The sequence below is a fragment of the Centroberyx gerrardi genome, chromosome 9 (assembly GCF_048128805.1).
Source record: "Centroberyx gerrardi isolate f3 chromosome 9, fCenGer3.hap1.cur.20231027, whole genome shotgun sequence".
Lineage (NCBI taxonomy): Eukaryota > Metazoa > Chordata > Actinopteri > Beryciformes > Berycidae > Centroberyx > Centroberyx gerrardi.
In genome coordinates this window covers 18,656,317-18,684,091 of record NC_136005.1, presented here as the reverse complement: position 1 = coordinate 18,684,091, position 27,775 = coordinate 18,656,317, and the positions used below count along the sequence as shown (strand labels likewise).

The 27,775-nt window shown below is 40.7% G+C and overlaps 3 protein-coding genes across 3 annotated transcripts; 2 read left to right on the top strand and 1 right to left on the bottom strand.

The window, feature by feature from the left end:
• The first annotated feature begins 646 nt into the window (after nt 1–646).
• On the top strand, nt 647–12,707 carry inpp5d (inositol polyphosphate-5-phosphatase D). Its single transcript, XM_071923437.2, has 27 exons — nt 647–947; nt 1,502–1,565; nt 4,434–4,569; nt 4,710–4,854; nt 5,239–5,379; nt 5,479–5,569; nt 5,831–5,908; nt 6,054–6,131; nt 6,251–6,374; nt 6,486–6,592; nt 6,951–7,053; nt 7,179–7,375; nt 7,461–7,578; nt 7,674–7,770; nt 7,969–8,107; nt 8,681–8,789; nt 8,969–9,057; nt 10,127–10,208; nt 10,297–10,386; nt 10,496–10,606; nt 10,714–10,793; nt 10,887–10,974; nt 11,059–11,205; nt 11,400–11,463; nt 11,545–11,760; nt 11,889–12,334; nt 12,563–12,707. The coding sequence occupies exons 1-27, from the start codon at nt 808–810 to the stop codon at nt 12,607–12,609; spliced, it is 3,327 nt and encodes a 1,108-aa protein (XP_071779538.2). The 5' UTR covers nt 647–807; the 3' UTR covers nt 12,610–12,707.
• A 1,766-nt stretch (nt 12,708–14,473) lies between these two features.
• Nucleotides 14,474–15,794, top strand: smx5. Its single transcript, XM_071923470.2, has 5 exons — nt 14,474–14,593; nt 14,858–14,925; nt 15,201–15,231; nt 15,353–15,412; nt 15,639–15,794. The coding sequence occupies exons 1-5, from the start codon at nt 14,591–14,593 to the stop codon at nt 15,762–15,764; spliced, it is 288 nt and encodes a 95-aa protein (XP_071779571.1). The 5' UTR covers nt 14,474–14,590; the 3' UTR covers nt 15,765–15,794.
• A 2,361-nt stretch (nt 15,795–18,155) lies between these two features.
• Nucleotides 18,156–25,467, bottom strand: bcl6aa (BCL6A transcription repressor a). The gene is made up of 9 exons (XM_071923435.2): nt 25,432–25,467; nt 22,867–23,038; nt 22,536–22,757; nt 21,488–22,450; nt 20,756–20,937; nt 20,471–20,638; nt 20,226–20,356; nt 19,683–19,820; nt 18,156–19,559 (listed from the first exon to the last, which is right to left on the bottom strand). Exons 1-9 carry the CDS (start codon nt 25,460–25,462, stop codon nt 19,416–19,418), a joined length of 2,151 nt encoding a protein of 716 aa, XP_071779536.1. The 5' UTR covers nt 25,463–25,467; the 3' UTR covers nt 18,156–19,415.
• Nucleotides 25,468–27,775: the final 2,308 nt, after the last annotated feature.

The window sequence follows — 27,775 nt, the reverse complement described above, 5'->3', positions numbered from 1 at the left end:
TTTCGTCATGTGACTCAAGTTGTGGTTTGCAAGCAGCTCATTTTCTTCTCTTATTTGTGCAAGATTTCCTGTCCATCACATGAACATGGCAAACCATTCTATACTTGTATTTCCTGAGTATAAACTTTATAGAGGAACCCAAGCTTTCCTGATTCATATTAGGCACTTAAGTAGTCAGCATTAAGACTTATAGGCCAGGTTTTCTCACAGCATCTGAGTGTTTGTTTTATTCTAAGCTGAAGATGATCTTAGTACTGTAAATGCATTTGGGAAGCCGAAGAAGCTTCTTATCACTGTGAATGAATTCACTGTTAAGGAGTAACAATGTCCCTCAACATATTAACCTTTTTTTTATTACTTTCCTTTCTTCTTTAAAACAAACTGCTTACAAATGGATTGCCTATTTATTGGACAGTCCAGATTAAAAAAATGTAGTTTTACTCTTGGGTATGCTGGTTAATCATTAGAATTATGTGATAAAGGTTTCTACCCAGCAGTTAAAGTCTATTTCCCTCTGACAGCTTTGTGTGATCTGTAGTGTTACAGAGTGGTAGCTCTGTGGCCGTCCTCTCAAACTTCTCAAATGAGGAAGTTCAGAGTTGTGTTAGTAGCAGCTTCCTTTTACAGCTTTCGCCCTGCTAACAGGAAGAGACAGAGGATGAACAAGAGAGAGAAGGGACATAAATGCACACACAGTGAAAGATGAAAACAGCCAGAAAGAAACACTGAGACTACTTTGCTTTGTTGTTTTACACTTTGAGAGCAGATGCAAAACTCTTGACCTCGGTGTTTTGAGTGAGAAACAGGATGCCAAGTTATCAACCTTGGTACCATGGCAATATAACTCGATCCAAAGCGGAGGATCTCCTCTCCAAAGCAGCGAGGGATGGAAGCTTCCTTCTCCGGGGCAGTGAGTCAATACAAGGCGCGTATGCCCTCTGTGTTTTGTAAGTAAACATTACTTGTTTCTATCTACCGCACATGTAGCTGATAGTTCACCATGATACATTTTAATGATGATGGATGATTCTCATTCTTGTTCCTTGTTCAAGGAACCATGACAAAATGCAATGTGAATTAGGTATGAACTGAACTAATGGAAAAAAAACTGCAATTGGACATTATTGTGTGTGTTTAGCATTAGGTGTAAGCTAAGTCTTTCATAATTTGGATAGACCTAACAGAACATTTCTAAAATGTCGCAGCATGACATGTTTTGTTTAGTATATCATACTTTGTTTGCACATCACATTGCAATGCTAGGCTAGTTCCCCTTTATTTGCATACTGTGCTCCTGCAAAGCAACAGCCTTTGCCCTCTGCAACTCATATGTTTTTGCATCAGTCAGTTTTCATTTAAAGTGTCACCCAAACAAACCGATATTCAAACTGCATACTAAGTAGAAGACACTGAGGCCATTGAATACACCAGCCAGGATGTTCCTTTACTTTACGTTATATTCCAATGACAGAAATTTACATTTTATTATTTTTAACAACAGATACCAGAACTGTGTGTACACATACAGAATCCTGCCAAATGAGGAGAAGAAGCTCTCTGTCCAGGTGGGTCAAACAATATGGCAGATGGCACCATATACTGTAGGCCTAATGCTTGTGTTCCAACTTTAAAAAACTGTTAATTTAATCATCACTGTCAACTATTGATAGTTGAGACTAAAGGGCTATTTCTCATGCGCCACACTACCTCTGCTTTTGATTATAATCTTCTCAAAAATAAGGGCTGCAGACATCTTAAATGCTGTGGCACCTGTAAGGATATAAACCAATTTAAGACTGATATATATATAACACTTCATGGTGGTTGCTGGTAGCAACATTTTTCTTGAATAAATCACAATTTGTAATTACATCAAAACAGAGTTGAGGCAACATAACAAATGTATGTGAACTGTACCATTTCAAGTTTGCATTCAAAGTATCCCTTGTGTCTCTCAATGTTTTCTCACCATTTGGATGACTTTTGCTCCTTTGTGTATACTACTAGCAGGTTAACTGCTGTAGTTGGCAACTGCATGATATTTTACTGCAAACAAAACCTGTAAGCTTAACTAAATATTAACTGGGTTACTTTCAGTCTGTGAATGTGTAACACTTCCTCCACTCAGTCTATGAGGGTGGACTAACAGTAAGTATCTCATGCAAGCATCCAGATGGCAACAACTTTCATTTCACAGTTGCCTCCTTAAGACTCATGCTAAGCGTGCCTGGTGGTGGCTGGGCCACTCCAAGTCTATGGTAAATGGACAATGTTTATAATCGAATAAAATATTTGTTTCACAGTGTAGGGGCTCTGTTGGTAAATGCCCGATCACCTATTGTTTTCAGTCTAAGATAAGATAAGATAAGATATACTTTATTTACCCGCAGGGAAACTTGTCTTGGGCTCCAAGCCACTGCATCACACAACACATTTGTCAACAACATCACAATGCACATGCACGCAAGTACATAGATCATACATACAAACTCATGCAAAACGTGCTTCAATTCACATGTTGAGTGTGAGACAGTAGTTCTTTAAAATAATAAAAGGTAATAAAAAAGACAATAGTTTCAAATAATAAAACCAGGTCACTCAACTCAGTCTAGACTGAGGAATGGCCAGAGGAGCTTTGCCTGGAAAAGCTGGCTCATTGCACTGTACTGCCAGACTTAGCTACATTTCGTAAAATCTCTCTCAGTATACGGAGGCAAGGACTGGAGTAATCATGTGGTCTCTATGTTTGACACCTGTTAAAAACCTGCTAGCGGCTGCATTCTGTATGAGCTGGGGGCGTGAGAGGAACTTTTGACTGAGGCGGGAGTCAAAGGATTGCAGTAATTTAGCCGTGAGAAGGTAAAAGGCATGATGATAAGAATGGTTGATTTTGGATTTTGGATAGAATCTCTCCACTGATAGAAACAGAACTACATTTACCTGCTCATCAAAGCTTAGACTGCTATCAAAAACACCCTCAAATCTCTGCCCACTGACTTCACATTTGAAGATAGGATACCTGGTATGCTTTGGATTAAGTTATCCTCCACGAGTACAAGGCACTTATGGAGGGTGTCAATGTAGTTTGGGTTGCTAGGAATGAAGGGACAATATAGTATAGTAATATAGTATCATCAACGTAGAAGTGAAAAGAGACATTCTGTTTACAGTTAGTGTGTCAAAGTGGGAGCATGCACAGGGAAAATAAGATAGGGCTAAAATTGAACCCTGTGGAACCCTGAAGGTAAAATGTGCTGAAGATGATAAGTTATCTATGGTGACAGAGAAAGTTCTGTTGGAGAAGTAGGAGCTGAACCAGATCTGTTCTGTATCTGTAACACCAACCTGGTGCCTCAGACGGTCAATTAAAGTAGCAAAAGTGCACTAAATCCAGATTGAAATTTCTCAGAAATGTTGTGGTTCAAAAAAGACATCAGCTGAGTTGAAAGAACTTTCTCTAAAATGTTTGCTAGAAATGGTGGTTTTACAATAGGCCTGTAGTTATTAAGGAACGTAGGATCTGAGCTGGGTTTCTTTCGGAGGGATTGGACTACTGCATGTTTAAAACCTGATGGAAAGGTGCCAGTGGTCAGTGAGCTATTGAAAATAGACAGAATAAAAGGACCATGTCAAAAACCTGTTTTCAAAATTTTGTGAAAACAATGTCTATGTGGACAAGTGGAGGGTTTCATATAAGAAACAGTCTCCTCTAGGAATGATAGAGAGACAGGTGCAAAGTGGGCCAAAACAGGAGAATTCTTAGGACAGGTAGATAAGTCCCTGGCAGGAGGTGAGATTTACAGTTTTTTTCTCAACTTTCTGACATCCTCACATAACATGAGCGCTGCCCTAGTCTGCCCTAAAAAGCCGCGGACAGTGCAACCGACAGTGACAATGGTGCAATGTGTTGTGCCGGGCTGCAGTTGAAATTATTTTTGGCTTGACTTGACAAGCCTAGCTAGCTACACTGCTCTACATGTTAAGATTTGTAACAATTTTCACCTCTGCTAATATTTTTTTCAGCATCTTTGGACTTCAAATCAGGCGCTGTGTACGAGCTGCGTAGTAGAGCACAAGTCTCTTCTGATCGTGTGAATGGTCGGGAGCTAGCTAGGCTAATGGGTATTAGTAGTAGTTGTGAAGGAAACATCAGTACTTGATGGTAAAATATTATTTCTCTATAGAGACTGGGAAACTTTCATAATCAATGACAAATACAGTCACACAATGCAACATTTTCCTACCCAGTTGAAGACATTTGCCCTACTTCATACCATTGGGCAATTATCACCGGTAAAAGTATGCTGTCTGGTTGGTTGACATGAGAGAAAACTCTTCCAGAACCACATGACATTCCAGCTCTAATGACATCTGCTGTTTTAGCTTCAACAGAGAGACAGAGAGTTATTTGTCTGCTGTGTTCTGTTCTACAGGCATCCGAGGGAGTCCCGATCAGGTTCTTCTCTGTGTTGTCTGAGCTGGTGGATGCGTACTACAGTCCCAATATGGGTCTTGTCACACACCTGCAGTTCCCGGTCCAGAAGGAGGAGGAGGTAGAGGACGAGCCAGGTCAAACACCTCAACGTTATCTGTACAGCGGCTACACTATAAAGCAGAAGATGTCGTAGATATTGATGAGAGAATCGTGATCAGATTATGAGCTGAAATGACTGTTGTGTGCTGAAACCTGGTGTATCTTTTCTCTGCAGAACCCAACAACCATCCGCCACAACTGCCACCCAGGAACTTCACAGCCAGTGACGGAAAAGACGGCGACTCAAAGAGCTCTGAACAGGCCTGCATGTCCTTATCAGAGACCTATCTGCAGAGACTGCAAAATGTGGACATGTCAGGGTATGATCACATTTACATACAACTAAGAATTGCATTTATGCAGCGCACCCAGTAAGAACTACCTACAGCCAGTCTATAGTGAGTCATCATACAAAGGTTTTGACTATGCATTATGCATAATGCAGTACAAAGCAGCACTGAAGTACCCATAATCACACTAAAGAACATCTTCAAGGGTATTACGGCTTTTATACAGTTACCACTGCATGTGTACTGTCTGGAAAAGTTTCTTTAAAATAGTGTACTAACATAAGAAGTGCTTTATGGGAATCATGAGTATGGCTGGAACATATCTTTAACCTATCAGATTACATGGCTGACACTACCCGTTGTATAAAGTATGCGATAACAATACTCAAAGTGATCCTGTGGTGTGTAATCCAGAGTACCAGAGGAGCACCAAAAGGCCATCCAGGAATACTTCAGGACCTCAATAACTTTGGACGCTGACCAAGTGCAGAACGGTAATCCCAACCTCCCCTCTCTGAAGAAGCTGACAATGACAATCTGCAAGAATCTGAACAGGTACAGTTACTACCAGTATCTCCACAACATCATTCAGCATTTACACTGATATTTATCCAAAGCCCGCTTTAACCATGCTCTCATCTTTTTGTGGGGCAGTGAAATTTCCCGCACCCTGCCAACTCTGGAGGCCTTTCAGAAATTGTTGGACCAGCAGCTCTCCCCAGGGATCGGACGATATAGGAGTCAAGTAGGTGGCCCTTTTGATCCGTTCTTAGATCAACAGCATCATTAATCCTTTTGGAATATTTAAGACTTTGACTTCTAAGAATATTTGAGAAAATAACGACACTGATTACCCCCAATTTTTGTTCATCCACAACTGAGCAAAATACATATTCTCACCACAAAGACTGTAGATTCTCTCTCTCTCTCTCTCTCTCTCTCTCTGTCTCATATACACATACAGAAAAAAAAACTTTTCACCATGGGTTTTTTCCTCCCTTTTTAGATTTCTGCTGATTCAGGACAGTCTATATCATTTAGGCTTGAGCAACTAACGAAACTGCTCTACTCAGTAGAAGAAAAGGTAATGTACCATATGGGATAATCATAACTCATTTTCACTTGACATCATTCACTGACAGTTTCTAATTAATCATTGATTTAACAAGTTAGTCTGAAGCTGTAGGCCTATGAAAACTATTGAAAAAAAACATGTATTATTTTTTCAGGCTAAAACTGCTGTGTTTGAGTCTGTTGGATACGACGGAGGCCACAGAAGATCTCTCATACCGCCTGTTACGTTTGAGGTGCTTAGTGTCTAAATTCAATAATGCAGTACACTGCAGAAAATGAAATTAAAATATTACAATGTCTAGCAGTTTGTTGTACATTTGACAAGGGTCAGTTTCCTCTTTTATGGTTGCAGGTCAAGACAGAATCTCTTGGTATTTCCACAAAGTCGTTCCTCAAAGTGGATGTTGAAAGTGGGAAAGTCTACTTCAAGAAGTCTAAAGACGGGCCTGAAGACAAATACTTTGTGCACAATAAAAGTAAGGGATCGTATTGTGCTATAACCTAAATTCATTGTGTTTTTTTTAACTATTGCTGTGTGTACACATGCAACATTGCAATTTTTTAGTGAGTGTGCTGTAATTATCCAGTCCTGCAGTTGGTGAAATCCCAGAAGATGCATGTCAAACTTGTCATCGTGGTGGAGACAGAGAAAGAGAAGGTTCTGCGTAAAGAGTTTGTCTTTGATGACACAAAGGTAATCATTTTAATGGAAAGTGTACATTGTTTTGTCTAACAGACATCTGCCAGTGAGCCTGCTCCCGATTTGGTTTAAGGCTCTAGTCACATTAAGCATGTAATTTAAGAAGAATGGTCTTTGAAAGGACTAATTATGAGAACAATGTCATAGGCAAAATGATTGAAGTCCAAGAGAAGAATAGTCCCTATGTGTAATGACTAAAATTACTCTCTACAAAAACCATTGTTGTAAAATACATTTTCATTGAGATGCTATTACTAGCTCAATTACACATGCTTATTAGTAACACAATTTAACGTGTGATTGGTTTGTTGTTAATGTTTATATATTTTTTTACTCTTTTGTGCTTCACCAGAAGAGAGAGGGATTTTGCCAGCTTCTTCAACAAATGAAGAACAAACACTCTGGCAAACCTGAGCCAGACATGATCACAGTGTTTGTCGGCACCTGGAACATGGGTAACAATTTTTACATATTAAACCTAGATGTTTGACTTTGTTTTGTACTCATAGATGACAAATCAACATAATACTTCAGTATCAGAGTTCATTCCAAAGTTGAGAATCGCTTCGTAAACCCACAGGGAATGCCAGTCCTCCCCACAACATCAAGTCCTGGTTTCAGTGTAAGGGCCAAGGGAAGACGCGTGACGACACCGCTGACCATATCCCGCATGATATTTATGTAATTGGGACTCAAGAGGATGCGTTGGGAGAGAAGGAGTGGGGGGACATGCTGAAAAATGTCTTGAGGAACATCACAAATATCAGCTTCAAAGCAGTGAGTGACTGTGTCAGAAACGCCAAAATACAACTGAAAGCGGGTCCAGTGCCATGATGCGTAATATACATCTTCTGACATTCAGGTGGCGATCCACACTCTCTGGAACATCCGGATTGTGGTGCTAGCAAAGCCAGAGCACGAAAACAGAATCTCCCACATTTTCTCAGACAGTGTTAAGACCGGGATCGCCAATACACTGGGTAAGTTATTCCACTTCTCCCCGTGCCATTTCAGTGACATGAAAGAATAGATGAATAAATACCCATCAGAACTCACCGCTCTGGTTGTTTTGTAGGAAACAAGGGAGCAGTGGGAGTGTCCTTCATGTTCAATCGTACATCCTTTGGCTTTGTCAACAGTCACCTGACCTCAGGGAGCGAGAAGAAGCTCAGGTGAGCAGTAGATTATATTTTTAACAACAACAACAAAGTTTGAAGTGACATTATTAAATATATGGAGTAGAACCCAAAGTGTAATAAGCCCAAATCAAATGTGTTCCAAAGTAGCAATAAAAACAGAAAGCAGCATTATTCCTGAAACCACATTTTATCATCTGTGTGAACAATAACTTCTCTCGTCTCTCTCTGCAGACGCAATCAGAACTATGTCAACATTCTGCGATTCCTGAATCTGGGCGACAAGAAACTGAATCCTTTTGACATTACGCATCAATTCACCCACCTCTTCTGGCTTGGTGATTTGAACTATCGGATTGAATTTGCTTCAACGGTAAGTTGTCAACAATATAGACAGATCACAGAAAATATAAACGAATGACAGCAAAGAAGAAAACAGACAATATGATGTAACGCCATACTTGGAACCCAGTTAATAACACAGATAAAACATTTAAATGAAGCTTCTTAATAACAACATGCATATTTATGAATAAAGATTATACCTTGTGTCAGCTTTTATATGGTGTTTATGTAATACCTATGTCATACAATCCTAACCTTTATTTTGAAATTCTTGCCAACTGACTTGGCAGTTTTATTACTGTTACAAATGACACAGATATTAGACACTGCATGATAGATGACACAAGGTATAAATCAGTATTCATGCAGCTGTTGTTTTATGTGTATTAACCAGATTTCTATTAAAATGTTGCCTTATGGGACAGATGTCTCTACACTGAGTTCAGTGCATTACTCAGAAATTAGAGATCATGCAAAACAATACAAAGAATATGGACCACTGGTGCATAAAAGAGCGTGCTGCTTGTCAGCAGTTAAATACAGCAACTGCTAACATTGTGAGGCAGGAAGAGTCACTACTTTGCATTGTTTCTCCTTACAGGAAGCTGAGCACATTGTGACAAAGATCAAACAGCAGCAGTACCAGGAACTCCTCAGTAAAGACCAGCTCAACATGGAGAGGGACGAGGGAAAGGTCTTCTTGCATTTCGGTGAGCCATGAACACACACAGATAATCCTTCCGCATATCCACCATTTAGGCATAGGTGTGCTTCCCTTTGTGTGACTGACATTTACTCTGTGCCCTACATTCTCTGTTGCATTCATCAGTTGTCAGCATACATCAAAATGTTGAAAAATGCTTGTCTTGTTTATTTCCTTTGACTGTAGATGAAGAGGATATCACTTTTGCACCCACGTATCGTTTTGAAAGAGACACACGAGAGAAGTATGCCTACACAAAGGCCAAAGCCACAGGGGTAGGCTTGTGTTTTGTCAGATGTCTTCTCCCTCTCTGGCCATAGTCACGCCCCACAGTGCAGAAACAGTAAAGACGTCCACAACTTAAGTATTCACTGAATCGGAGGCCATGTTCGCTTTGAACACGAATCTCCAGTGACCCAGAACATGCTTTTGCTTTAAGCCATCTAGGTCAGAACATCAGTGTGAAGGTATGTTGTGGCTCATGGCAAATTCATAATATAACTCATCTACAGGCACCGGGGTAATTTCAACAAGTTTCCTAGCTTTGTGCTGTGGAGAGCCTCAAGAAATGAACTATCTGGAGCTGATCCAGACCAGCAAGCATGTTTGATCCCGTTTCAACCAAAAATGAAATTAACTCTAGCACAGTATTAGTTAGTCACGTGTATCTTTAGTGATCAAGTCATTCTTCCTCTCACACATTGTGCTATTCACAAACAGCAAACTAAAAAATAAATGAGGGATCAAATAAAATGTTAAAACAGACATGTCTCCTTCAACTTTCCAAAAGATTTTAGGTGCTTTACTGATACTTAAAGTTATATGCTTTGCAACGCTGTTTTTGACAACTGCTACAGAAACAGAGCTTATACTTATTGTTATGAAGTAACAATGAATGGGAGTCTCATTTTGTGAACGCACAGAATGTTTTTTGAGTTTTTTATATCTTAATGAGCTTTTTTCTGTGGTTCTGAACCAATAAATGTTCTGCCTGGGTGCTCACACACTCACTTTTACCATTTGTCCCCAATTCATTCTTTATGGAACAGCTCCAGACATTACATCCTGAATGAATTTGTTCATATTTGGCATGAATTCATACTTTTTTTAAAATTACAAAATAACATTTTCCCCTGTAGGAAGGCCAAAGCGAGGCTTCCTATGGGAGATACTTTTGCATTTGTATAGTTTGAATGAAGACTAAACATCTGACCATCTAGCAGTTAGAATAGCACCAACTTCAGCACTACTAGGCTTGGTGGCATTGCTGAAATTGTCTCTGTAGGGCCTGATTTTTAAGCTTTTCTTGAAGGTTCTTACTTTTCAATGAATTCTACTCTGCAGACAAAATACAATCTTCCCTCCTGGTGTGATCGCGTCCTGCGGAAGTCATACCCTCTGGTTCATGTTGTCTGCCAGTCGTATGGTAGGTAACATTCAATGGACAATGTTGTTGCATGTTTTGATGACATTTGGTGAAGCACAATCATTTGGGCAAACTTTTCGACTTGCAGGGTGCTCTAATGACATCATGACAAGTGACCACTCACCAGTTTTCGCAACATTTGAAGTCGGAGTGGCCTCGCAGTTTGTCTCCAAGAACGGTACTTTCACCCTCTATGTCCCGCTGCAGATGAGTTTATGTGTTCTACAAACGTCTTTGCTCCAATATCTGCAGTATGATGTAATAATTTCTGTTTGTTTTTTTTCCAGATCCAAACAATGTGTCTCAAGGTGGGATACAGTTCATGAACTGTGTTGCCACCTTATTGACAAAATCGAAGACAAAATTCTTCATTGAATACCATTCCAGCTGCTTGGAGAGTATGTTGCACTCTGTTTGATTGACTATATCATGTTGGATTCTATTACAATGGCCTTAATATGGGCAGTTATAGAAAAACTACAAGCATGACTCTAAATGTCCACAGAAATTGTGAAGACTTCAGAGGGAGAGAACACGGAGCACTCAGATGGGTCAATAAAAGTCCGGTTTGGCGCTCAAGTTGAGGTAAAATGAGGACGCAGTTTTCAGTATGCAAGTTGATTGTTGTGGTGCATGAAAATCAGTATTTATCGTCTTTGTCTTTTATCTCTCTTCAAGCTCATTCCCATCATCTCAGACCCAGAGTACCTTTTGGATCAGCACATCCTCATCTGTGTCAAGTCAACAGACTGCGACGAGTCTTACGGTAATAAACCTCCATACGGTAATACAGACCCAGTGAGCTGAGCGAGACTTTAAATATTCTCTTGCTGTTGTGCTGTTCCCGCAGGAGAGGGCTGTGTTGCGCTGCGGGCCGCTGAGTACTGCTACACCGAGTTTCACGTCACGCTGACTCACCATGGAGAGAGGACAGGCACCTTGACAGGGGGCATCCAGCTACGCACCTCAGAGGGCAAGCAGACAGAAAAGCTATATGGTGAGTCTGAAAATCTGTTAGATCGCTTTCTGTCCTAAACAGTACGCTATAATCTACTGTAAAACATTTGGATACTGACCTGAAAATTTGCAAAACATAGCTATTATGCTATTTTCAGTTTATTCTTTCTCATAAATTCATGCTTTTATTTTAGTATCAATTGCTATTTTATTCTGTCTATTCTGTTTATTCAGATTTCATCAAAGTTGAAAAGGATGATCCTGCCACCTCAAAATGCAGAAGTGACAACCTGAGCAAGTAAGATATTTCTTTTATCTTGTGGTTACTTCACAATATCACATGACCTCAGTGTTTGATTTCTTTTTTTCTGGTTGACAGATTTGCCCTTCCCCACGCAATTGATATTACTAACCCCAATTACATGGGAGTGATCTTCAAAACTGGGAGTGCAATAGATAAGGGCTGGAGTTACAGCATGCCACCAAAAGGAACGGCTGGGCAAGTGAGTAAGGACTTGCACCTGGGCAACATCCCTCCCAAAAAGAGTTACGATGCGACCACACGCAGTCCCACGGGGAAAGCACCAGGTCTTTTGTAAGTGTCTGTTTTGGATAAGATACAACATTTCATTTTTAACTCTTACATAAGATATCAGCTAATATGATTCAACAGAAAGGCCTGTGTGAAACTGAATCTTTATTACCTAACTCTGTGTCTCCTAGCGGTGAGGATGAAAAGCCATCAGAGATGTTTGACAATCCTCTGTACGGTGCAATGGGGAAATCACACACTCGGGGCAAGGAGCAAGAACCTCAGCAGAAGGACCACCTTGCACCCCCAGATGCCATGTTTGGATCCTCCAAACCGGCGGACGGGGATCCCGATCGCCCCCCTGTGCCCACCCCTCGCAACCGATCCTTCACCTGCTCCGAGACCAAACCTCAGCCTTCGGGCCCCCCCACCCTGCACCCTACCACGTTCAAGAAACCAGTGGTGCCCTCACGCTCAGAAGGGGGCATGGCAAACAACCGGCCCCCTCTGCCTGTCAAGTCCCGGCCCGGCCTGCCGGAGCCCCAGCAAGCTAAACCCCGAGACTACAGAGACAGCTCCGAACTCCCCAGCAAAAACCGGCAACCAGCGAGGCCCGGCCAGCCGCAGCCCAAAGACAGTAAGGCAAACTTGGTATAGATGGACAGAAAGACAGATAGATAGATAGATAGATAGATAGATAGATAGATAGATAGATAGATAGGTAGGTAGGTAGATAGATAGATAGATAGATAGATAGATAGATAGATAGATAGATAGATAGATAGATAGATAGATAGATAGATAGAATATTAGTCATGTTATCTTTACCTAATGTTGAAAACTCTTTGACCTTGTTTTCCTTCAGTGCATCCTGAGACTCAAGCGTCGAAGATGGGACGTTCTGTGAAGTGAGGTCCTGCTGTGGGGTTCAGCACCGGCTGAGCAGCTTCCTGCATTTTGAGAAGTGTAAAATACATTGAATAAAGGCTCCGGTAGTTTTTGGCCAGTCATCGCCCCCCTTGGAACTGCCTCACTGATTAATTTGCATTAATATGACATGCATATTAAAGATACAAACAGACTGCAGCTCTATTAAACGCGCGTGAAAAATAGGTTGGAGAATTCTGCTTGCCTTGCAAACACTTCTGTTACGTTACATGAAGGGTCTTACACTATTAGCTAACGGATGAATACCACCCAGTATTTTCTTGCACAGAAGTTTGGATGTCTGCCTTGAAGATGTATATTAATTGCTCCAATAAATTAAAAAGTCAAGGCTTAATTAGGCTTCATTGTTATTTTGTGTTTCCCAGCAGCCTCTATGTCATAATTAAAGCCATTAGCTTATAGGCCTGCTAAACTGTAAATGTTTTTCTAGGTCTGCAAAGGAGACCTTGGTACTGTAACAAGATCATTTGCTTCCACCTGCTGTTATCTAAAAGAATTGCATGCAAAGAGTTAGATACTGAAAGTCTTATCTTTTGTCCAAACTGGTATAAATATTTAAATCAAAGGGGACATCTTGAATACATTTTCTTTTACTTGATATTATTCAGATTTACTGATCAATAATTTAATTCCCCTGCATTTTTTCGGTCAAGCCAGATATGTGTAAAAAAAAAAATGACAGTCTGTTGTTGCTTCCTGGGACAGCTGCCCTTTGGTATCACAGATGAGATGTTGGTTGATGATGTGAACTTTGACAAAGACCTCTAAAATGAACTTGCCATACACTCAAGTACTTAAAAATGTGTGGTTTTTTTTATCAATGGATATAATTTTTTCACCTCTTCATTTGTAGTCCTACACCACTACTCCCAACTAAACATACGATTTCACTGATCAGTCCACCTTCAACCAGAGAGGAGGAACTCATCAGTGAAATCAGCCGCTGTTGTGTTTGGTTGGACTGAAAACCTGCAGCCTCTCGGCCCTGCATGGCACGTGATTCCCCCCCTGCTCTGAGGAACTGATTGGGTTTTGCTGGGTACATATTAAACAGTTTACTTCCTGGAGAGAATAAAATTGAACATGTTCTGGTGAATCTCAAGAGGCACTTAGGGCAGAGGGCGTGCCTCAGTGGGTTTTAATGCCGGACCTGAGGACCCAGAACCCTGCTGCTTTTCATCCCAGCCATCTAATCAGGGACTATTCTACACCTGGGATGCCAGATGAATGCAATTAACTGCAATTAATACCTGGTGGGATAGAACACCAGCGGCACTGCGAGAACCACGTGATTCTCAAACAGCTAGTTCATTGCACTCACCTTGAATCCCAGGTGTAAATCAGTCCCTGATTAGACGACCGGGCCGCGAGGACTGGGAGTGACAACCACTTTAGTCAGGGACACACTGCAGAAGGCCAGTCCAGATTGTGGGAGCTGTCACTGCCAGCTGAAACCAGTATGGCACTCTGCCAAAACTGGATCTCTATGGCCACAGTACTTACTTACATACAGTTGAAAACCTGTTGAAGAAAAAGCCTGAGCCCTCAATCAACAAATAAATAGTTGGAAGTGTTATATCTCTTAATGGTATTTGCGTGATGGCGGCAGCATTCACTTAGTTACAATAAAACTTACTCAGGTTCACTGTTTGACAACGCCAGCCACTTTTTGCAAAGTGCAAGGACTGAGGACTAGTGGACACTTGGACACACAGTGGACAAAATATCAGTCTCACAAACAAATGTGACGCTTGTTTACTGAAATTACAGCACCAAATGAAGAGTATAGTCCAGGCGGCTCCAAACTGTTCGAGGTGCTCTCTGGCTCCCCCTCGTGGAGCGCATGCGTAACTGTACCCTGTTGTCCAGGGTCCGTCACAGGAATATTACGCAGGCTGAAACATCATCAACCTCAGACGAAGCGCCATAGGGAACAGCAGCGATAATGGTGAGAAATTACTTTGAATGTATCAATTTGTTTTTCACATTACAACAAATGTTCTGCTGTAAGATACGATGATACATTGAATTACTCACGTAGGGTTTGCGGCAATTCACTATCGCCTCCATGTTATTTAGCCAACTGTGTATCACACTCCACATTTACCGAGCCGTTACGTTACGATGTCGACAGCCGTGCTTTGCTTACTTACCCCAATATGTAGCTTACGATTCCTCGTTGTCTAGCTAACATCGGGCTTTTGTTTTCCAGCTTTTCTACTCGTTTTTCAAGTCGTTGGTGGGGAAGGATGTGGTCGTGGAGCTCAAAAATGACTTGAGGTTTGTTTTGTGATGTTGCCGCTTAGTTCCCTGATGCTGATTCTGTCTGTAGTCTCCATTATTTTCAGTAGCTGTGGGCAAATTTGCTGTTGATGGGGCTCAAAAATTCATGTTACATATTCATGCAATTTTTAAATAAGCCATTTTTAAAGAGAGAGTCTGTTTGTATATAGGGTTATTATTATTAGTTTTCCATGTCCCAAAACTCTTCCCTGACATGCCTGGAATGATTACAAATTTCAAACTTTGCTTTTCTCCTGCAACCTCTTTTTCAGCATCTGTGGAACACTTCATTCTGTTGATCAGGTAGGAATTCATCTGACAGACTTGATTTACTTTTGTGGAACAAATCCATTCAGTTTTACATTTTGTAAAAGATGGTGTCATACTTTTGTCATCACTGTGTTCTTCTTCTTGTGTGTTTCAGTACTTGAACATCAAACTTACAGACATCAGTGTCACAGATCCAGAGAAATATCCACATATGGTAAGTTCATCTGTCTCCTCACATTCGGTAGCCTATATTTACAAGTGTTGTACATCAATAATACTGTTTATTATCAGGTATTTGGGCTTGAGCAATAGATCTGGATGCTTAACAAGTGCTTGTAAGACTTTGTCATTTGCATTGCAGGCTTTTGTTTGGATACTATTTAACATTGAATGATAATTGTCTTGAAAGTCCATTGTGTTTTTGTTTAACTTTTCTCCAGCTGTCTGTGAAAAACTGTTTCATCCGTGGGTCGGTGGTCCGGTACGTTCAGCTGCCTGCAGACGAAGTCGACACTCAGCTGCTGCAAGATGCTGCACGGAAAGAAGCGATGCAGCAGAAGCAGTGATTCACCCACAGGATGGGACTTAGTCTGAGGGAGGGGATGGGGGGGGTCTGGGGTATAGGGGTGGTGAAGTCTTGTATCTGAAGTTTTGTGTTCGGTTAATTTGAACCAGATGAGCATCTGAAGTTCCAGCAAATCTTGTCTTTAAGCAATATTGCTCGTTGTCCCACACTCTTTGAAGATGAGATTTCAAATGCATTCCTGGCATTACTGATCTCTGTTTTGCAAAATATTAATTGCTGGGAATGTTATCTACCTCGCAAGCCATATTTGGGTCCCCGTAAACTTGATACTTTTTTGGTTTTGTTAAAAAACTTTGATAAAATGACACAACCTATTACAGTTCTGAGTCCACAGAGCCCAGTTGATGTAAAGATCTGTTGTAATGTTAATGTTACGTATAACAAGCACTGCTTATGTTGTAAACCAATTATGGCTTTTGGGTGATTTAATTTTTTTTATTTTTTATTTTTATTACGAAATAAAACAAAAAATGTGTTCAAGGTATTGTGATTTTTCTTATGGAAATGTTTTCGTGGGAGGTTTTGAAATTATGGACATTGAGTTTTTGGGCTTGTCTTTGTTCCAACGAGATAAATTGATTAAACTTTATTACCATCACCTGTGATCGTGGAAGCGACTATTATTTTGTAAATTATTGCATTTATGGGAAATTAAAGACTATAAAATCCTTCACCCTCATTTCATCCAGATAATCAGATTATTCAGATGGCTTCAAATATAAGAGATTGTGGTAAAGACTTGACAGCATCTCTAAGGAACACACTATCATGAGTCTTCTAGATGGGTTGTGGAACTTAATACTAGTAGAGTTTGATCCAACCTTTAGGTGGAACCACCTTATTATCTGGTCTACATAGGTGAACCAGTACAGTACACACATGCACATTTTGCACATCCACTATATACTGTAAATTAACGTTTGTCTTCTCATATTGTTCTCATTTGTTACGTATTGCATACATCTTGACATTTTTTATATTTTTTCATTCATTTTCAAACTTATTTTTGTATATTTTAATATACATATTTATCATTCATGTCTTTGTCTCAGTGTGCTCTACTGCTGCTATTTTTCACACCTTACACGCTGTTATTAATATATTTCATACTTTTCCTTATTGTAGTTCTAAATATGTCCTAGTGTTGTATTGACTGTTTAATTATGTTTAATATCCCTCATTTACTCCATTCTTATTTATACTATATTTTTCTCTGCTGTAACCTATCACTATTTACTGCTGCAACAGCCTATGGGATCAAGTACAGACTGGACTGTAGATTGCTTTATAGCCAAAACAGTATGTAAAATCTAAAGCTAGTTGTCAAGTTGTCAGTGGGAACAGGATTTTTGCATTACTCAAATGTCTTTGAATGAGAGGATGGAAACAAAGTTGATTTTCTATCGCCCTCATTTTTTTTGTTTGTATGTTAACAGTTACTGGTACAGTTATAACTCATCAATCATTTTCATCCTTACTACTGGTCTGTTGGGGAACATAAATCAATATGAAGTACATCATCGTCATCCAGACAGGCCTACAGCATCTTTCTTAGTGATCTGACTGAAGACAGGTTTAGCATGAACAGGCAGAATGTGGCTCTGAATGTAGTTCCTGCCTTCTACCTCCAGAGGAATCAATCTGGACCTGTAAACAAAGTCTTCCTGTTTACACAATGAAAATATCCTTTGTTGGCAAGAGCTCTTTATCGAGCCAGATAAGGAAAGCCACATTTTCCCCTAGTGTAAATGGTGAAGTAGAAAATTAAGTGACTGGGTAGTTAATCTCCCTCACAGTGCTGTATTTGATCTGTTGAGTCATTTTTCAAAACATCTGCATGTGCATAGTGAGGAATAACAAATCTTGTGTTATTTCAATATATCATTTTAAAGAAGGTAAACATAAGTAACGCCATACATTTGCATTTTGCTGTGTTCTAGGTGGAGAGTTGCAATATTTCCAGAGTTTCTGTTGTGGTCAACATCAGGGGAAACCTTTTTTTTATTATTATTTTCCTGACCATCTCTTTTTTTTATCAGCTGTCATGAAACACAGACCCAGTAGCTACAATCTAGTAAAGTGTGTTTTGCAGATATAGTTTGATTTTACCAAAAGTAACCCTGGAGTCTGCAAAGGCTGAAATTGCCTGCTACTCAAACAGGCTTTGTGATATTGAGAGACCCTCTTGTGGTTGGTTATTTTTAAGTTATTCAGTGATGCCCACTAGTTTTCTGTAGCAGTCTATTCTGCTTCATATTATTAAAATAAAATTATAAAGCTGTCTGCCGGTATGAATTATATCCATCATGCTACTCATTTGACAAGTCCACAAAAAGTCCATTCAAAAGTAAACACTTGACTCTGGTGTTAATACATAGAAATCCAATACCTTTATTTTACATTCATACATCTATAACATTGTACAATAATTTTAATGCAGTTAAAAAAAGCCCAATCCAAAAACAAGTCCTGAAGATTTACAGCTCAAGCAATGATGAATTTGCATGTTTTAAGGTTGGTGACAAGCCTTTAAAAATATATACACGCACACACACACATGCTCGCTCGCCCACACACACACACACACACACATACACACACACACACACACACACACACACACACAGGAATCTAGGACAAGTGGCGTCCTTGAGTTGTACCTTAATAGAGCTGGGCTGAATGGAGAAGAATTCAGTCACCATAGATAAAGGCACATTGAATACACAGTGTATGTACAAACAAAATCTTGACACTTACACAACTTTACTGTAGGTTCTAGAACAATGACCAAAACTGTAAACCTTCACTTATGAAAACAAATTAACAAAAAAAAACAAAAATCACATCTATACAAATACATTTGAAGCAAAATATTTTCTTGGTCATAACAAAGCAGTACCTTGAAATGCATATTTCAACACTTAAGTTGTAGATTGGCTCCGCCAGCAGAGAGCAATCCCATGGATATAATTACACAATATGTCACAATATTTATGCAGTTGCCCACTTCATGTATGTTGACAATTGGCAACGGTAGCAATGCCTCATGCACATCCTCATCAAAGAGCAGCAATCATCTTGATATGTTTTAGACTAAATCCAATTACAATGTCAAATGTTTACTTTTTTTCCATTCACATGAATATGGCAACTTCACATGGTGTAACATGTACGTACATCTAGATAAAAATGTATAGACAACTCTTTATACAGCCGGAAATTCCATTATCTTAAAATATATGTACCACCCGTCAATCAAAATTTCAATACTTTCAGAAAAGTAAGTTCTTTGATATAAAATACTGTATTTTCAAAAAAAGGATTGTTTACATTCCATCCTTCTCAACAAAATAAAGCTTTATATACGTACCTTCAAAGCTTAGAAACACTCCCAACATAACTATATATTCATATCTATATAGAAACAATAAAGTGACTAAGATGCCATATGTGGCTCTACGTTCACATGTAGTGGAAACCCGTTTAGAATGGCGTACACTGCCAATTAATTTGTCTTATCTAATGAACACAGTGTGGCACTACAATTTTGGATGATTGTACAAGTTGGGGTCTTTAAATGCCAAGGTCAAGATTGCCCCCACCAAAATTGCCCTCATTCCCTTCGTCCAGCTCAGCATGCCTTCGTCAAGTCAGTTGGCATGTCTGCAGTGGACATACGGTACTGGATCTTTGTGTTAGTGATGGCTCCGTGCTTCTGTCGCAGATGCAATCGCAGCTGACTCTTGTGGCGGAAGTGCAAGTTGCATTTCTCACACTGAAAAGGGAAACGTTACATTATTGTCAGGTATTCCCCCGCCTCGCAGCATATCACATTCAGCAGAAGTTGGCGTGATTGTGTGAGCTTGTTTGGAACATTTTTAAGCATGTGTGAACTTACATGGTAGGGTTTTTCTCCTGTGTGGATACGCAGGTGGCTCTTCAGCGTCTGGAGGTGACGGAAGCGTGTTCCACAGATCTCACATGGATATGGCTTCTCGCCCGTGTGGATCAACACATGGGCACGGAGATGAGCGACCTGATAACACACACACGTACAAAAAAAATCATACAAATAATCCAATAAATAAGCCAAACTTGGTCAAAAGAGCATTTCTACTGTTCTACCAGCTGTGCTTTATTGGTCGCTACAGTAACGTTTGTGGTGTCCAGGGAGCTAATTAGCAATAATTTTATAAACACCCACAACCACGGATGAAACTTTTCAGCCAGTACACGTATTTGCAGCCTTTGTATAAAAGCCGTAATACCCGTGAGGATGTTCTTCTCTGTGATTATGGGTACTTTGGTCGTGCTGACGATAAGCGCATCACCATTGTACCCATAATCACAGCTAAGAGTCGAGTATCAATGCTATTAATCCGCACACAATGGAAAAAGAAGGCCGTGACCAAATTCAGACTAGTATGTAAAAGTGTCTCACCTGTACAAAACGAGCTCCACACGTCTCACATTTGTATGGCTTCTCTCCTGAGTGGATGCGAGTATGAGTCTTGAGGTTAGCTGGTCTGTTGAACTGAGCACCACAGATATTACAGCGATACGGCTTCTCTCCTGAAAATATCAAAGAAAACATTTCAGTATAAAGCAGCAAAGCAGCACAGGCTTGGAAAACAATAAATTCATCTCTTAGATGAGTGAATAAAGTTAAATGTTGTATGTCTGTACCTGTGTGGACAGTCTTGTGGCTGGCAAGGTTGCCCTTGTAGCGGAAAGCTGCCTGGCAGCGGTCACACTTGTATGGCTTGTCGCTGTGTACTTGAAGCATATGTTGCTTTAGAGCTTCATCTTCAGCAAACTTTGAGTCACATTCATTACAAAAGAATGTACCGTTTTCTGTTCAGGAGAAATCAGAAAATGGAATTAATTAATAATAGATGATAATTGTTGATTTGCATTAGCCACGGACATGTTAAGACTCATCTTCTGTTGTATATGCAGTCAGAAACTCACCACAGCTGGAGTCTGAGTATTCTGAATGCAACTCGGCCATCTCCTCCGCTAATCGGGACCCGGAGGGGTTGGGACAGACTTCTGAGTGCTGCGGGGACTGAGAGCCACATGAGGAGCAGTTCCGGCGACTCAGGTAGTGTGAAGGGTGACTGTCACCATTCCTCTGTGATCCCTCAAGTGCTCTAGAGACATAAAACAAATACTTCAAGTCAGATAAAGTCACTGATACATGCAAATTTCAATATAAGATTGGGCTGTTTTTATGCATAAAGCATGAAGGCAATAATACATGGGCAACTTTCTGAGGCCATAGTGATGGGGAATATTGCCATTGGTAGGGATGCAAATTAGTGAATGACACAAGTTTAAGTGTCTAACACAGTGGGTTATAACGAGCTAAAGTATAGCAAAATACTGTTGGTCATAATTGTTGATGATATTCTCCTTTCATCTGTGATCAGTTCTTACATTTTCTCAAAATCCTGGCAGTGTATCATGGGTTTCAGGTTATATTATATATATATATATATATATATATATATATATATATGATGCAATGTGGGTAAGGATTTACATATTAAGCTTACATTTTCCTGTTGTATTTACTCTTAATTGCATCGTTCTGATTATTCCATGCAGGTTATACCAACAATTACCTCTTTACATTGTAGCTTACCGGCTTTTCAACTACCTTGAATGTGCAGCTGTGCATTTTGTAAGAGAGGGTCTCACCTGTTGATGATGTTGTTGAGGCGGCTGGCCTGGGGCACAGGTAGATCCTCACTGTGCTCGCTGCTCTTGGTCGTGGTTTGTGGGTCGAGGTTCTCCGAGTCGCTGGGATGGAGGTAGGGTGGCAGGCCAAGGCGCTGAGGTGAACGCAGCCCAGGGTCCCGCTGCCCGGCCTCATCCTCCTTGGCACTCTGATTCAGCACAATGAACTTGTACTTCTTCCAGTTGCGAGCCTTGGGGTCCGGCGTACCTTGCGGGGCTTGCGCTCGGGCAGCCTGGGAGAGGCCGGCGTTCTTGCTACTGCTAGATTCTGTCGGGGAGTTGGGCTGGCAGTCTGATTTGAGGGGGCTCTGCGGGCTGCTCATCAGGCTCTTGCGTCCGGCAGAGGAGATCCCCAGAGGGTAGTGCTGATGGATCATGTCTTCCTCCGCCTGAGGAGCGTGCTCTTTGCCCGTCTCCTTCTGCTGCTCAAGGCTCAACATGGGAAACACGCGCTTCCTCGGACCTAGACCGATAGACTGGCCGACGACCCCCTCATGGCTTTCCTTCCTCATCTCATCGTCTCTTCCTACCTCCCTGGAAGCATAGGTGGCGGAATGAATAATGCTAGAGGCGCCCACTGCCCGGGTGTATTCTGCCCTCATGGTGCTGGTGCTGTCATGCGGAGAGCAATGCTTGTGGTGGATACCACCCTTTGAGAGGTCAGCAAAAGCATTTTTGGCATCAGTCAGCTTGCAGAGAGGGAAAGGGAATCCTGGCATAGGAAACTGACCGTAGAGATGGTAGTTGCTGGGGGTACTGACCCCATTGAACATGTTTGAAGCATAGGGCCTCCCATCCCTGAATGGAGCTACGCGGCTGTGCAAACTGTCAACAACATCATGGGGCCGGTAAGCATGGACATCCTGAGGTAAAACCAAGGGACTGACCAAAAACTCATCTCTGGGCAGCTTGGCAGATGGATCACTGTGGACAGAATGAGAAGGTGAGAACACGGCACACGTTGATAATGGATTTGTACTGATTTGAAACTGAACCTACTACTACCAACCTGGACTTGATGAATCTGTGGCAGGTGTCCACAACATGGTCCATCTGCAAGTAGATGGCTGTGTTCATGATGGCCATAATCAGGCTCTCCTTCAGTGTGAGACGGGAGGTGTACATAAACTCCAGGAGAATGGCAAAGCCTTCTGGGTCCACTTTTGGGTCCAGGCTGATAGCATTAAGGTTGCACTTATGGGAGTCAGTAAAGATGGTGTAAAACAGCCCACTGCAGTCATGAAAAAATAAAGAAAGAAAGAGAAAGATCAGTTACTTCAACTTCAAAGGAGCTGCTGAAAAAAAAACTGCTCATATAACCAGACTTAAATAACACACACCTGCAAGCCATGAGAACGGTCTTGTGCGCACGAAACTGCTGTCTGTTGACCAAGATAGTGACATCTGTGAGAATATCCCTGCTACGCAGCCGATTCAGGTTGAGCAGAACATCACTTGCATGGCGCGTGAATTGTATGCAGCTGTCTGCTGCGCAAGCCATTTTGTCAAGTTCTGGAAATAGAAAAATATAGAGATTATTGCACAGAAAAGTTTCTTGAATTCATTAGTACACAACAAACCACTTTTATGTTTAAGGCCTGAAGTAAAGGTAGCCTACTTTTGAAGAAAATTAATTGGGTTAAGATTATTTATATTCCTCAAATAGTCTTTATCACCCATCACAGTATGAGCCACAGATGGAGCCCTTCTGCCAGAAGGCGGCGCCATTTATTAAACAAACAGTGTCTAGACATTTAAAATCTATTCTTGTCATATTTTCAGCCTCAACCACTGGTTGATAGATAACAATTGCACTAGTTATATTTTGTACAAATGAAAAACTGTAGCACAGGCTGCTTGCTCTGGACAGAGAAAAACATCAGAAATATTAGAGGCATAAACCGGCCATACTCTTGTTCATCAGAAATACAAATGACTCCGTTGGAAACTGACAAACTGATAGATTAATAAGAGCGCATCTTCATTCCATAAACAGTCCATCATTTCGGGATGGAAATGAGCATAATTTCTAAATCCGTTGCTTATGTTGTTAGTCCTACATCAAAATGAACATCAAAAAGCATTTCATCCTCTCTTATGAGGTAAATGTTACGGAGAAAAGTTCAGCCCAAGTTTGCCTCCAGTGGGGCAGTGTCCAATTTCCTATCATTTCTCTGGATGAGCAGTCGAATAGGATAATATGATAAGAACAGTAATTTCGCCCAGCAAGCCACTTATTCATGAAAACAAATATTATCTTAACTATGAATTTAAATTTCCACCACAAGATGTCCTCACCATGAGTGAATCTTCAACATAACCTGGTGCAGCTGGCACGGTTATAGAAGTAACAGTTTTCCTTGTTGACTATCATAAAGCCAGTGACGAGGCATCACTGCGAGGCTCCATCAGACCTCTTTTTTTTTCTTCTTTTTTTTTTGCCAATAAGCTATAACTCCTATCCAAGTCAAAAATTGTATGCGTGTGAATAGTAAAATTTTGTAAACTCAAAATAGAATTGGATTCCATAACACAGACACACTGATTTATGTTAGTATCTCTACGTCAATGTCAAGACTGAAGTTTGTAACTGGACCCGTCCGAAAATAAAGTGCAGGAATAGAATGTTGCCTAAACAGACTCTAACATTACTGATACAAAAAAGTGGATAAACTCTGACCTGCAGACGGTGATCATCATAAGACAAACAACCACAAATATAAACAAAATAAATTATGTTCAGAAAATACTTGATTTATTCGTTTTTACTTAAAAGACCATATCATCATATAACTCGAGTCAGTCAGTCTGTCTCCCTACTTAATGTGATGTATAGCCTAATATTAAATTACATGATTAGGATTTATGTCCGCCTAAAAAAAAAGTGGGTAAACTGAGTTGAAGCAGGTCTCCGCTACATCCCCGTTATTTCATAAACACTGTCTGATTCTGACTATCCCCAAACAAAAATACACCCGAAACAACTGCTAGACCGTGAAGAAGAAAAAAAAAATTAGGCAACACTTTGACGGGCAGCCTTCCGCCAACTCAGTGTGCATCATACAGTTAAACTCCGGGTAGTTTAGAGTGGGCTAGGTTTTGCACATCATGCAGCACAGTCACAGTGGAAAGATAAAGAGACAACTTGGTTGCGAGTCGATGTTTCTTGCACAGCGGAAAGAAAAACCCATCAGCCCTGCGCTACAATATTTCCGCTACAATGTAACGGCAGCGTAAGACGGGATGTTTAGTGCAGCTTTTGCGCTCCATTAGAGCAAATTACTGTCACAACCAAGTAAAAATATCCTGAACCTGAGGCTACCGCTGACTGACAAGCTGCCAGCAAAGTTCGCCTGACAGCGCGCAGCAGACGCCGTCACATTTTGTGTTCAACAAACAAAGTAGTAGGCTATAAAATCAGGGTGCAGCAACACCAGGGCTGCGCTGACACTGTTCACCGAGCCAACAGCAGCCTATCAATCCGAGACCCGTACTGTAGAAGCCCCGAGTCTGGACAGCGAAGCAGCACCCACAAACCTGCCTTTTTTTTTTTTTCAATGTAGTTATCTAGCCCGCTCGCTATTACAGCTTTACAACGTGATTCCGTGTCACTACAGTGTAAAGAGCAGGCTGCTGTCCGCTGTGTCGAGGCGACCAGCGAATAAGCGCAACATTGAGGCAGATGATCTGTCAGGAGAGTAGCGGGCTGTCACTAGAGAAGCCACTCAAGAGTATCAGTTAGAGTCTAGTGTTCAAACTGCCACCAAACACAATCACATCACCCTGGCTTCGACAAACATTTTACAACACAATCGGAGAAATAGCCGCGTCTAAAACATAAGGCAATACAGAGTAGATAACAACTTCGCGCCAAATTAGAGGAAAAAAGGAATTTAAAAAATCACCTGGTAGCGCTTTCCTAGAAACTTCTTGCATCACCACTTCTAAGAACCCCAGTTCTAAGAATCAGACGAGCTCAATTCTCGGAATTTGAGCCTGTGACCGTACCACTTTCCGAGGGCGGGGGAGACACGTTTTTTTCCTCACGGCCAGAACAACTTATTTCAGAAACAGTTATTTCAACGCATATTACGCATAGCGAGTATTACGACAATCATAGCATAAACCTCAAGTTCGATTAAGAACCGAAAACTGTATTATTTTTCACTATAATGAGCGAAAATGTTACATTTTGATCCACACCCCCCGCTTTTGGTCGCTTCCAGTCACAGGACGTCGAGCTGGCGACGTCACCGGTTCTTTAAACCCAGCCCCCCAAATTCTCAGAACTAATTTATATTCCATGACTTAAGCAATGTGTTCTTTCGTTGCTTCCCATCGCTTTTAACACACAGACCTTACACGTACAGCACACAACCGGAGATCTTAATTAGGCCCATACGGACAGGTCGATGTGATATTTTCTTGTTTTTCTTCTTATCGAGAACTCATTTTTAGCCAAATTCCCTGCAGGTATGCTGACTTCATAGATGCGGAATGCTGCGAATCGCCAGCGAGGGTTTGTTGTAAAGGAAGGCTTATCAAATTCATTATTCGTAAAGTCTGTAGCTGTCAGTGGAATGCAGTTCATTTCGATGTGATTCCTAAGCTGTTTTTGTTTTCCCACTTAATTTAAATGCATAATATAATTGGCACTCGACAGGTTCAGGACGTGATTTTTAATAAGCAATTTCTCTGCTGAGCCTATCTTAACGTTATGTATATTTGCCCTAGAGCTATCCTCGACAATAACCTTAATGCGCTGAAGCGATAGGCTACATTGCGGTTACAGAGCGGCCATGCACTGGTCCGAAACCAGGCAGAGGAGGTTTACTGTAGGTGCGACCGTGTTGACTTCAACACAAGACAGGCAAACTTGTTGCATGAAAGCGAGCGCAACCTCTAAAGTGAAAGCCTAGACAGTGGCTTTAATGTGACATGTGAATTACAGCTATTTTACTGCATAGGATGCCCAGTGTGCATCGAGGTTATGTGAGTGCAATCTCCCACTGGTTTAAATTCTAATATATAGGCTGTGTTGAAGAATAAAGTACAGCAGCAAATAAATTGAGAAAGATTCAAGAGATGCTGAAGTTATGAAGAGGTTTAATGTCTAGGTCAAGTCTTTGTGTTGTAATACGTAAATACCTGGTGAACAGAGTATCCTCCCGTATCTGTCTGGTATTATTCCCATAATTGGAGTCACTGTACTTCCTCAATAGGCTATGTCCTCCTCAACACAACACCACTGAGTCCAACTCCAGTCTCCTATTGTCACTTATTGTCACTTTTCAAAGGCGATTGACTGTTTTTTGTAACTAAATGCCTAATGAATTATATAACTGTGGTTAATTAGAGGGGGGGTGTGTGTGTGTGAGTGTGAAACATGTCCATGTCAGATGATATGATGCACATTTCCAACAAAAAAAAATAATTTTCTTCATTGATATGCATAGTGAAGAATTCCTGGAAAATTAATTGAATGCATTGCTGTGATTTCCCCCCCTCCCTGTTTTGTTTAAAGCATGTGTGTACTCCCTGTTGCATCATCTCAGAATTGGGCAACAATAAACTCTTATTTCCCAGCATACTAGTATTGTGTTTTACTTTGTGGCCTCTTCCTTGGAAACCTATCGCAAACTAGGCCTTAGTGTAACATGGTGTCATAAAAGAGAATTCACTTGGGTATTTTGTCCCACCGCATTGGAACTGGGGACTGATGTGAATGACCATCATTTGGCTATTGATGTTAATTGCAAAGCTGTCTTTTACTAACTGATAGATTGTTTGTGATGCCTGGTTAGAAGATTTGTATGACTGCATCTGAAAAAGTTTTATTAATTTCATGAGTTGTGAGTAAGCAGTCGACTCTCACTGACTCACCTTGGAAACTTTGTTTGTGGTGGCTCCAAACCACTGAGTCCCCCTCTTCTCTCATCCCGTTGACTCCTTGGCACAGAAGGAACATTTGTTGCGCTGAGAATATAGGGCAAATACAAGTGTAAAAAATTCAATCAGAAAACAAATTATATTGAACAGTTTAAGTGTGAGAACTTTTAGAACTGTGTTACCAAGTGAAATTCCCCCCCTCTTCAAAATTTTATCTTCAGTATTTTTTAATAAAAATAACACAGAATCCCTTTTGACTTCCAAAAATTAAATTACGCAATACCAGAAAATGTGTTGATTTGTTTTTAATGGATTAGTTAGGCCTAATTGCTGTGATGGCACAAAATATGCAACATGAAT